The sequence below is a fragment of the Rhinolophus sinicus genome, linkage group LG01, assembly GCF_036562045.2.
Source record: "Rhinolophus sinicus isolate RSC01 linkage group LG01, ASM3656204v1, whole genome shotgun sequence".
Taxonomy (NCBI): Eukaryota; Metazoa; Chordata; class Mammalia; order Chiroptera; family Rhinolophidae; genus Rhinolophus; species Rhinolophus sinicus.
The window spans coordinates 55,399,242-55,411,295 of record NC_133751.1 but is presented as its reverse complement, the minus strand read 5'-3'; the positions used below and the strand labels follow the sequence as shown (position 1 = coordinate 55,411,295).

Here is a 12,054-nt window from a genome sequence, read left to right as displayed (position 1 = left end):
CAGAAACTAGGAAGCCACTTTCAATTCCTCTGTCCCAATAATCTGCCAATATAAAAATCTTCTGTAAATTTTGTGGTTTTTTACTTCCTTATTCCTCAAATCCAGCAGTTCCTTTCTACTCCCACTGCCAGCTGCCATAGTTCAGACTTCATCTGCTCCAGTGGGAACTCTTGTGACCAGTTACCAATTGGATGTCCAGCCTCTAACGTCGCTAGGCTTTAATTCATTCCCTGTGCTGCCGACAGAGTGCACTCTTATACATAAATACGATACACTCTCCTGAATGAAACAGCTAAACATTTCCCCATCCACCTTCTGCCACTAGTGCCAACAGAAAATCATTTAAACACTGAAACATATGCACTTAAGGCCCTCCATGCTTTGGCTCTTACGTAGCTCTCACAGCCCTTTATTCCCAACACCCCACAGCAAGACGGCACAACTTGCTGTTCCCTGCGTGGTTATTTTCAGCCTATTTTAGCCTCCATGTTTGATTTTACAATACTCAGAGTATGTATAGTACGGCATTATCCTGATTTGTTTGCATGTCTGTGTCCTTCTCTGGACAATGAACCTCTTTAAATTAAGAACTATGCTTCTCCTTGTATTCACAATACTGAGGGTTGTCCCTGACACAGGGCAGGCGCGCAAATAAACATTGACCATATAATAAGTGAGTGTATATGTGATTTAAATGAGTGAAGACATCCCACCTCATAAAATGAGATGCTTATTTTCTGTAGGAGAAAGTATTCCAGTCACTAAAACTCCATTACCCAAGATGGATAGCTCTGTGCCCTGGAAAACACAGAGTGAAGCGGATTACAAACGGCACGTCCTCTTCTGTGGAACAGAGGTTATCCAGTCCAGGGGAGCTTGCTCCGGGCCTGCGAGAGCGGTGGTACTGCAGACTGGTTAGTTAGCATCAATTACTTCATTTTGTTATTTTAATGAAATATTTTTGTTCAGTTTGTCTAGTGTCTTAAATTTATTAGGTAAGGAGCAGTCTTTAGATAATAAATCAAATATATTAAATCTGCATATTTTAAATCTGGTTTTGAACTGTGGCATCTGCCTTTTAAAAATAATAATATTAATGACAATAATTACTATTTGTGTGCTTTGTAGTTTACAAACTATTTGCACATATCACACCAGCAGAACAAAGATGACTACTGTTCCTCCTTTGTACATTAGTAGTCTGGGGTCCACACAATTCAAGTGAAATTTAACAAATCACACAGCCAGTAACTGACAGAACTGGACCTAACCCCGGCTCTAACCCCAAATCCCAAGCTCCTTCTAGGAAGGGCTAGTAAATGAAAACTGGACATTGAGAAGTATTAGATATTGAGTGCACAAGTATCTACTGAGCCATTTAACTTACATTCAAGTGACTTCAGTATGTACGTGTGTGTATGTGTAAGTGTGTGTGGGTGTAGGCGTGTGCACGCTCATGAGTCATTTCCTTAAAAGGAACCTATATTTGGAAAAGCTGTGCTCTGCCCGCAGTTGAGTGCTCCTCTATGTCTGGGATGCACTGAAATTGAAATTAGAGGGAAGGAAGGCCAGAGAGTAATAGCCTCTGAAATAGATATTTCCATTGTCGCCCTTAGGTATTTTCACAGTCATCCTTTAATTGCATTTGGGTCTAAACACTTTAAATATCTCTAGAGAAAACCAAGGCAATGTTGAGGTTTAGGAGAGCACTACAGTAGGATTTGTCACCCTGAGACGGTGGGGTGTGTGTTTGCCTTTTCAGGATTCAACACTGCAAAGGGGGACCTCGTGAGATCCATTCTCTATCCCAAGCCAATGAATTTCAAGCTGTACAGGGATGCCATCCGGTTCCTCCTGTGCCTCGTAGGGATAGCCACCATCGGGATGATCTACACTTTGTGTGTCTACGTGCTCAGTGGGGTAAGCTGCTTTTGTTCTTTTACCCCGTGCACACGTACACTCATCTTTACGTATTTTATACTCTAGATGTTGACCTCAATCTAAGGTGTGGTTTATAAATCTGGAAAACAAAGCCAAACACTGAAACTTGCCTATATATGCCCAGCTCTCCAATATTAGCAATTCATCCCCAAGTTCCATAGTAACAGTTAGACCTAGTGGGATAAAACTTTGTTAAGTTTGTGGAAGAAGTCAGAGGGGGGTCTCCCAGGCACCTTCAACTTTTTTTTTTCCAATTAAAGTGAATTGGGGTGACAACGGTTAGTAATATTACATAGGTTTCAGGTGTACAGTTCTGTAAGACATCATCTGTATATCACATTGTGTGTTCACCATCGAGGCACCTTCAACTTTTGCACCAACCAGGTGATTTGCCCTCAGCCTCCAAGACTTCAGAGCACTTCTCTAGATCTCTATCTCTTTAGCCAAGAAGAACTTGTAAGACAGCTCAAATAAGGATGACTTACTTATTTGCTCAAGAAACTCAACTTTCTGAAAGACATGAAGTAATAGTATCACAAAGATTAACGTTACTTCAACAACTAGAGAGTAAATTTGGAGATCAAAACAAGAAAAAGGCATCTCAGATTCAAGCAGCTGAGACTGCTTTTAAAAGAAACCTTAGTCTTTTGAAGAATATAGAAGGAGCAGAAAAGTCTCTACAGACCTGAATTCACCCACTTCCCCTACCTGAGGTGTTTTCTCTTGAGACTCTTTATTGAGCATCAGTAGGAGAATACTCGTATATGCCCAAAGATGCTCAACATCACTAATCATCAGAGAAATGCAAATAAAAGCCACAATGTGATACAACCTTACACCTGTCTGATTGGCTATCATCAAACAACAAATGTTGGCGAGGATGTGGAGAAAAGGGAACCCTTGTGCACTGTTGGTAGGATTGCAAATTGGTGCAGCCACTATGGAAAACAGTACGGAGGTTCCTCAAAAAATTAAAAATAGAACTGCCTCATGACCCAGCAATTCCACTTCTGGATATTTATCCAAAGAAATCCAAAACAATAATTTGAAAAAATATATGTACCCCTAGGTTTACTGCAGTGCTGTTCGCAACAGCCAAGATATGGTAACAACCAAAATGCCCATCAATAGGCAGTTGGATAAATTGTGGTACATTTATACAATGGAATATTGTTCTGTCATAAAAAAGTATGAAATATTACCATTTGCAGCAACATGGATGGACCTAGAGGATATTATGCTAAGTGAAATAAGTCAGACTGAGAAAGACAAATACCATATGATCTCACTAATATGTGGAATCTAAAGAACAGAATAAACGAACTAACAAAACAGAAATAGACTCATAGATACAGAGAACAAACTGATATTTGCTAGATGGAAGGGGGTTAGGGGAAGGGTAAGAAAGGTGAAAGGATTAGGAAATACAAATTCATAGTCACAAAATAGTCACAGGGATGTGAAATACAGTATGGGGAATATAATCAATAATGTTATGAAGACTATGTAGGGTGTCAGATAGGTACCAGACTTAACAGGGGGATCACTTCATAGATTATACAAATGCCTAACCACTGCTCTGTACACCTGAGATTAATGTAAAATAATATTGAAAGTAAACTATATATATATATATATATATATATATATATATATATATATATATATACACACACAGTCATGGGGTGTAAAATACAGCATAGGGAATATAGTCAATGGTATTGTAACAGCTATGTACAGTGTCAGATGGGTAGTAGACTTGTTGGGATTATCCCTTTGTGAGGGGTGTAAATGTCTAATCATTACATTTTGAACACTTGAAACTAAAAAAAAGAAACAAAGAATACTTTCCCAAATAGGAACAGTTTCTTTTAGGAAGAGCACTATACCCTATTGGTGTTAAAAATCAAAATGAAGCAGAAAATACCACTGGAAACAAACGATAACTTCTTCACATACTATTTCAAAAAACCTATTTAGTAAAGCTAAATATTAAAGAATATGCACATTATTGCAGGAATTTTAGGAATTGAATATATTCATATTTTCCTATTATATCCTCAATGGCAGTAAAGATATGAGAATCTACTGGTAAGTCTCAGGTTACCGCTTAAAGACCTACTACTATTTCCAACTCATGAATTTGCTTTCTATCAAACTCATGGCAGTGTTAAAAACTAATATTGAAAGGTGGACTATTTATTAAGTAAATTGCTAAATAAGTTAAAAAACAAAAAACAAAACAAAACTTTATTAAGCTATCAACATGCTTCTACTCTTGCACACTTTTCCTTACACTATTTTTTTGTTTTCAGTCTGAGAATACATTTATTCCAATAATGTAGTATTGCATAGCTATGAAATGAGGAATTTAAAACCCAGATACCCAGTACTGGTGAAGGTACATGGCAAACTGGTACACTGTTCTCTGCTGGTAGCTTATAAATCGTTACAAGCCTTCTCATTGCACTTTGGCAAAATGTATTGAAAGCCACAAACATGTTCATACCCTTGACCCATATTTGACCTGCTCATAGTATTTCTAGGAATTTGACCTGAACAAGTAAACAAAAAGAAGGAAAAACTCATATGCACAAGCCATACATGATTGATTTATCTGTAATAGTGAGAGAGTAATGTATCTTCCAGGAACCTCCGGAGGAGGTGGTGAGGAAAGCCCTGGATGTCATCACAATTGCAGTTCCTCCTGCTCTGCCGGCTGCCCTGACCACAGGCATCATCTATGCCCAGAGGAGGCTGAAGAAGAGAGGCATCTTTTGCATCAGCCCCCAGAGGATCAACGTATGTGGACAATTAAACCTTGTCTGCTTTGACAAGGTATGTGTGTTTCATCCTCATTCTCATCCCTACTTTTATCATCATTGTCACCATGTATAGGTGCTTTAGACTCTTGTGCAACAGGAAACATAGGATGTGGGTACCTGACTTCATTTTATATCTGGTTCGCTGTGTGATATTGGAAAGATACGTCTCTTCAGCTCTCAGATTCTAGGGTTTAAGGAAGGGAGAGTAGGTACTGAATAGGTGAATCTTTTAGGGTCCTTCCAGCTCCGATAGTCTATGAAACACAATTAAAATAGCAGTCTGTGCCTCTACAGTCAAAACCCTCATACAAACATTTAAACCTTTACTATGGTTACTGCTGTATCCCTAATGTTAAGAATATTGCCCGGCACAGTCGGTGCTCAATAAATATTTATTGAATGAATAAATGAATAAAAAAGGGAAGACTATATTTAGCTGTGCCTTACTATGAGACTTGGTTACAATAAAGTCCCAAATCAAACCCTTATATATTTTTCCATCTGCAGTGTATTGCTTACTTATCCTTGGTTGTATGCCAGTTACTACCTTCTCTTGAATCTATTCTTTCAGTCTGCATACACATACGCTGGGGTGAAGGTGGGAGCTGTGACAGGATAAGATGGAAATGAAGGGGTGTTTTGTGCCTGAGTCTTACTTTATAAAGGTGACTGAGTGATGACAGGGAGAGGTCAATACCATTGAAAAAAAAATTTAATGTTACTCACAGTCCCCCCAGAAAGAAGAGGCACAGCTCACCATGCAGGGCCACAGAGGAATGCCAGGTTTTGACCAGGAAGCAAAGCAGGAGTGAGGGGACTGCTTAGGTCATGGCCTTTATTGGGGTGTCTACAGGAAAGGCAAGACAGGGCAGGCTAAGCAGCTGATGATTGGCTAATCTGAATGATTTTGATGAGTTTGGGCTATAGGAGTGGTCCCTAGTTGTCTGATACTTGGCCCTGGGATGATTAAGGCAGAGCAATATTGTCTCCTGGGCTGTATGGCCAGGCAGAGGGGTGTGACTCCCCACTGGTTAGTTTGCATATCAGAGGTGTGCTCTTGGCGAGTCCTGTGCTACCTCCATGAGTGGACTTGCCCTGAGGAGGTAGTCTCTCTCCAATTAGAAAGGTTTTTTAAGATGTCAAAACATCACAATATATTGAAAATTTAAAAATATGTACAATACAAGGGAATTGTAGGCAGTGAAATATGCGCAAAGGCATAGAGTCAGGAGAGCAATGGAGTGCAGTTTTGACCAGAATAGGGCATTCGTATGGGAGAAGGCGTTTGTAGACCTTGAATGTCTGGCTAAGAAATTTTTACATATTCTTTAGGTGGTGGGAAGCCATTGAAGCTTTAATTTTTATTGTTGCCTTTTCTTTCCTTAATTTTTTTTATTGTGGTAAAATATACATAACATAAAACTTACCATTTAAACTGTTTTTAAGGGGTTTTAAGTACATTCCCATTGTTGTACAACAATCACCACCATCCATCTCCAGAACTTTTTTCATCTTTCCAAACATAAAATCTGTGCCCATTAAACATTGAAGGTTTCTGACAGCAGAGAATTAATGGGATCAGAGCTGTATTATGTAATTATTGGAATATCAGAGACCAAGAACAGAAAGCTAACATGGCTCTTGCCACCATTTCAAAATTATTTTGTGATCAAACTAACATCATAAGGAAAGACATTTTATTTATGAGATCATAGCATCCTTGGACTTAGGGAAAAACCAAACAAACAGCAGGACAGATCATTGTGATAAGAATTCGAATACAAAATAGATAATTATAAATAATTATCATTATTTTCAGCTCTTATTCTATGCCAGATATTAAATTAAGCACTTTTTTTTGGTATTATCTCTTTTAACCTTCACGACAACCCTACATGATTATAACCGTGTTGCAGATGAGGGCTCTGATGTTTAGAGGGATGACATAGTTTGCCCAGGTCACACAGCTGGTGTTCTAACGCAGTCCAAGCTCTTGATCATTATACTGCCCTGAGAGAATACCAACCTACCTTTTAACCAAATATGCGTCGAACAGCAAACCATTTCTTTAGAACAGTTAAAAATTCTACTGCCATTACTTATTTCTGATGGCACACTTTGAACTTCTGCTTTAAAAACTGGGACTCCTATTTTATAGCTCTTACAGGCTTACCAAGGACTTCCATTTAGCCTCAAAACAAGCCTCTGAAATATGTAAGGCAGACATGGTTTTCTTCCTTATCACTGAGAACACTAAAGTACAAAGAGATTAAGTGCCAGCTTGTTATATAGCGGGTCTGAGCGCAGCCAACCTTCCCCAGGGCCCCAGAGCCACCTTATTGTATCCCTGCTTGAAATGCTGATCTCGATAAAATTTTGTGACATGTTTTCCTATTAGAACATACCATACTGGTCTTTATAGTGGGGAGCTAGATATTCAGAGTGAACTGAGTGTTTATTTCCGTTCAGACAGGCACCTTAACAAGGGATGGATTGGATCTCTGGGGAGTGGTGCCCTGCGATAAGAACGGGTGAGTACTGTCAGCGTCAAAACGTCAAAACCTGGAGAGAATTTTTCTGAGTTTATTTGAGCAAAAACTGGCAAGTACCAGGAAGCAAGATCTGAATGGCTCCCGAGAATAGCAATTTTGCAGCTTCTTTTATGCATTTAAAATTAAGGAGGGAACATAAGGAAGATTACTTGGAGGTGGGAGAAAGTAAGGTAAGGATTGGATTACAGGATGGTTAACACGGTTATGTGCTCTCTTGAGGGTGGTCATGCTTATTCAAAGGTGTGTTAACCTAGATGCACAAAAACAATGGACAGGGCTTGCTTAAGGCAAAGATAAACCTTGTACTAAAGAAGTTATAGGACTGGGGTGTGACTACCCACCATGACCTTCCCAGGTGGGAATTTATGCTCAGATCACCCTGTGAGGTTACTCTCCATAGAAGCCCCCCCCCCTTTTTTTTTGTCTACAGTGTCTTGGACTAAATGCACTGTAGTTTCTCTTTTCCCAGAATTCAGCATTTTCTTATGAAAACAAATAACGGAGACATTTTAGCTTTGGCTTTGATGAGCAGTCATTGCCAGAGTCACTTCATTTAATTTCCCTTCTTGAATACCTCCACTAATATTTTGCATTAAAACATGCATGTTTTCCCCTACCCCAGACCCTCTTCCATGCCACTCAGAAACCCAGGAGGTGAAGGGGAAGTTTTGACACTGCATTCAAACTTTTGCTAAAATGTAATCTAGCCAGGGGCCTGCTGTAGTTGGCCCAGTGTACCTAATTTGGACAACACAAGCCCATTGTCCTTCAGGGAAGCAACATTCCTTGTACAAACTGAAGACTTTCGGTGTGCTAGGTGTGCTAGTACTCACTTGTGTACACTGAATTTCTGTCAGAGAGACATCTGTGGAAGTGGCGCTACTGTACTCATTTTCTTTGGTATTGTAGTTCTGAGAACTTCACCTTTGGCTGTTGCAAATTCCTCAGTTTGGGCCGTTTTCAGCTCCATGTGTTGAAGATTTGCACATTCCTCTCGTGGCGCCCTCTTGTGGCCACGCCTGAGTTTACTTCTCTGCCTGCTTATTCTCTCCACTGCCATCTCCAGTGAGATCAGAACAGGAAATCGTTGAAATTTTTTTTAAATGAAAGTATTTCCCTCTCACACTTACAAATTAATCACAAAGCATTTTTTTCATAAAAGGTGCATTGTGGTTCTTCTGCATATGCAGATGACACAAATTTATCCGTAAAATATTTTAATTACAGGTGTCTAATATATTTTTCATATTAAAACATTAATGTAAAATATTTATAAAGAAGTCTACTTCCTGGGTTAAAAAATTAATCCTGGGGCCTTTAAGCACTTTAGTCTACAAAAGCAGCCCTTTATAAATTTTCAACTTTCTAAAGTTCTTTTTATTTTCCCTCAACAATGGTTTTGCATATATACCTGGTCTCCTTGTTCATTAATATTTTTCTGTTTCAGGTTCTACAAAAAGTGTATACATTTATTGAAATATGTGAGCATCTTGAGAGCATTCTTTTCTTATTTTTATTTGTGTCTCTAATGCTGTAGCGCCATGCCAAGTACATATCGTAGATGCATAGCAAATATTTATTCATCTGAAATGAACTAAACTCGTTCCATCTTTTGAATGCTCTTCTACTTATTGAATTGACATCTAGCTTATTTACCAAGCTTTCTGTTTCTAAAAGCAACTTGTTAAATTTAAATAAAAACAATTGATATAACATTTAAGTTATTGATTAGGCCCACTGCTCTTCCTCCCTGCCTTCCTTCAAAAAGGTCAAAGTTGGCTTCAAATGACTAAATGAAAAATTGAAATTTTTAATTTAATTGTCAAATTTAATTTATAATGAGAGAAAACGGATTCCATTCTAAGTAAGAAGTCAGCACCTGACCAATAGGCTATTAAATATCTCCCTCTGCAAGGTGAGCTCATCTCTTATAATTCTCATCTTTTCCAAAAAAGCCCTGCCCAATGTGCCTGACACTTCAAGAACCGTCGGAACACTACCTAGGCTACCTGTGCTTCATAGATTATAAGCATTCAAATAGAAACACAATGATGGGATGACAGAGAGTTCTATTTATTTGTTGTGCAAACCAGAGCCTGGCCCAATCCTCAGGAACTCAGAATTACGTATTCAGAATTACCTACTGATGACAGTGTGTGTGCCATCTTAAAAATAAGATTCCTTCTTTCCTGATCTGTGTTTGCTTTTCAGTGTGAGCTTAAGATTTTGTGTTAATCACACTGCTGGTGATCACTTCCTTTTAGATGTTTATTAAAACACCAGGAACATGTTATAAACCACTAAGGTAACTTGATCCTTTGATATGTAATAATAAATATGATTAACAGGGTCAGTAATCAGCCAAGAGGTTTTGAACTCTTAGAGATGCTTGAATGAAGAAGCTAAGAAGAAATATGGCTGAATTACGAGTTAACACTGTGATATGGATGCTTTTAAGAACAGAAGGCTAGAGTAAACTAAGGCAGCATTTACAGAAATGCAGTGTCCATAGCATGAGAAATAATACGAGTAATCTGACCCTGGAGATCACATTTTAAGATAAACTATGACATAATAATTTTTTCAAGAAAGAGTAGTTAGAAAGGTGAATGGTTTGGGAACTGCAGATTGAAGGCACAGCTAGAGGTTCCTGGGTAACTCCAGAGGAAGGGAGGGTACAGCAGAGCTGGTCTACAGAAGTTGACATGTAGGGGAAGGAGAGCAAGTAGATTCTATTTTCATTGGCTCCAAGAAGCAGATTTTGCCTTGATACAGGAAATAACTTCTGCCATCAGATGTCTTCCTAGGACAGGCTGCTTTGTGAACCATCTACTGTGCTACACATTTAAGAAGGGACTGACAACAAGGTTGCAGAGGACATTCCTCTAATGGGCCAGAGGCTGAACTTGATCACTTCAACCCTGAATTAGTGAAAGCACCCTGCATGTGACATTTGAATTGTATCTCAGTAGGTTTAAATGGAGCCGTTTTCTATAGGAAGCGATGGTAATGATGGCTGCAATATGGACACTAGATGCCAGGGTGGAAAAGGGAGATGCAGTGTCCTTTGAAAAAATATTTTTTAGAGTTTATTTCTTTACCTTTATGGTCTTTCAAATTTCCAGTATGAAATCATTCATTTATTCACTCATACATTTGTTGACTGCCTAATTTTAACCAAACATCAAATATGTTGGAGAGAGAAAGATCCAGAAGACACGGCAATGCCCTGAAGGATTGACTGAGGGAGATATATGTGTACACAAATAGCCGTAGCATCAGCAAGGCTGTTCTGTCTCACAGCATTGGAAATAAAGTGCTCTGGTAGTTGGAGTGGGAGTGGGGGTGCTTAAAATTAGGGGTGATACCTCTAGTTCCTTCCATGACTCTGGAATTAAAATGGACCAGAGAAAGGGTAAGGGAAAGACGGAAAAAGAGCTTGAAAAAAAACCTTTCTCATACCCATTAAACTCATGTATGGATGGTGGCTGAATGAAGCACTGTTAATTTGGGGGTTGGGGGGTGGAGAGTGGGAATGTAATGTAATAAAGCATATTTTTAAATAAGATAGTCACCTCCAGAAGCTCCATTTCAACATGGAGGAATAAGACTGAAGCCCCTTTCTTTTTTTCCTTTAGTTTCCAGGAAGTCTACAGCTTTGCCTCAGGCAGGGCTTTGCCATGGGGCCCACTGTGTGCCGCCATGGCTAGCTGCCATTCTCTGATACTTCTCAATGGGACCATCCAGGGAGACCCTCTGGACCTCAAAATGTTTGAAGCCACCACCTGGGTAAGTCTCTGGTCTGAAGAGAATCTATGAAACTTCTTCAATGTCAGAGCAGCACAGGTTTTATCACTGCTATTCCATATTTATAAAGTGTGAGGTCTCCAATATGGAGTACCTATAGCAGTGAGAGGCAAACCAATCTAAGCCTGGTTTCCTCCTATGTACATGATATCTCCATTGTAGGGTTATTGTGAGGATTAAATGGAATAATGCAATTAAAATATTCCTGGTACTGTGCCTGGCACACATTACAGACTCAATAGTATTTATGTAATAATGATTATTAAATAACTATTACCCACATCTTCAGATTGTAGCATGAGCAATGTCTGGTTTCAAAGTTTTCTAGAACATGATTAGGAAACATCACAGTCCCCTATGCTTAGATAACTCATTGTTACCAGGAGTTTTAGTCCTATCAATTTTGTGTTGATTTTGTTTTTTAAGACTGGAAACAATAAAAAGGAAAATATGCGAGCTTTTGTTGAGACGTTGAAGTAGATTTAAGAGCAAGTGCTGTCATTCAGGAAGAAGAATCTGACTTCCCTGGGTTCTAGTTTTAGCTCTGGTCTGACTGACCGCTTGACCCTGTCAAGTCATCTCTCTTGTTGGACCTTGGCTCTCATGACCTTGAAATGAGGGGATAGGAGTAGACCAGTGTTCACATAAAACAAAACAAAAAAGCTAGAATCTTTTCTTAAAAGGAAACCTTATTCAGAAGCACCTTATAAAAAAAGAATAGTTGGAGTTACTCTGGTTGAGATAGAAGATGGGGAGTAAAGATAAAGCTTAGGGAACACACATCCCCGCCTACTTAGCCACAGCCCACCAGCACCCCTTGCAGCCTAGTGAAGCTCTGGGCCCCACTGAAGGAGACAATCTTTAGGGTCCCTTTCAACTTTAGTAGGGCATTGTCCTAAAGCAGTCTGATATGGTTTTGCCAATCCTCC

General features: G+C 39.1%; 1 protein-coding gene and 1 pseudogene across 2 annotated transcripts in view; both read left to right on the top strand.

Annotated features, from left to right (window-relative positions):
* The window catches only part of ATP13A4 (ATPase 13A4), a 116,116-nt gene that overhangs the window by 62,247 nt on the left and 41,815 nt on the right, over window positions 1–12,054 (top strand). For both annotated transcript variants that reach the window (XM_019723162.2, XM_019723170.2), the window contains exons 10-14: window positions 744–914; window positions 1,763–1,920; window positions 4,591–4,779; window positions 7,236–7,297; window positions 10,957–11,107. In XM_019723162.2, coding sequence (XP_019578721.2) covers window positions 744–914; window positions 1,763–1,920; window positions 4,591–4,779; window positions 7,236–7,297; window positions 10,957–11,107 — 731 coding nt within the window. The remainder of the gene's footprint in view (window positions 1–743; window positions 915–1,762; window positions 1,921–4,590; window positions 4,780–7,235; window positions 7,298–10,956; window positions 11,108–12,054) is intronic.
* On the top strand, window positions 2,418–3,887 carry LOC109442911 (centrosomal protein 15; annotated as a pseudogene).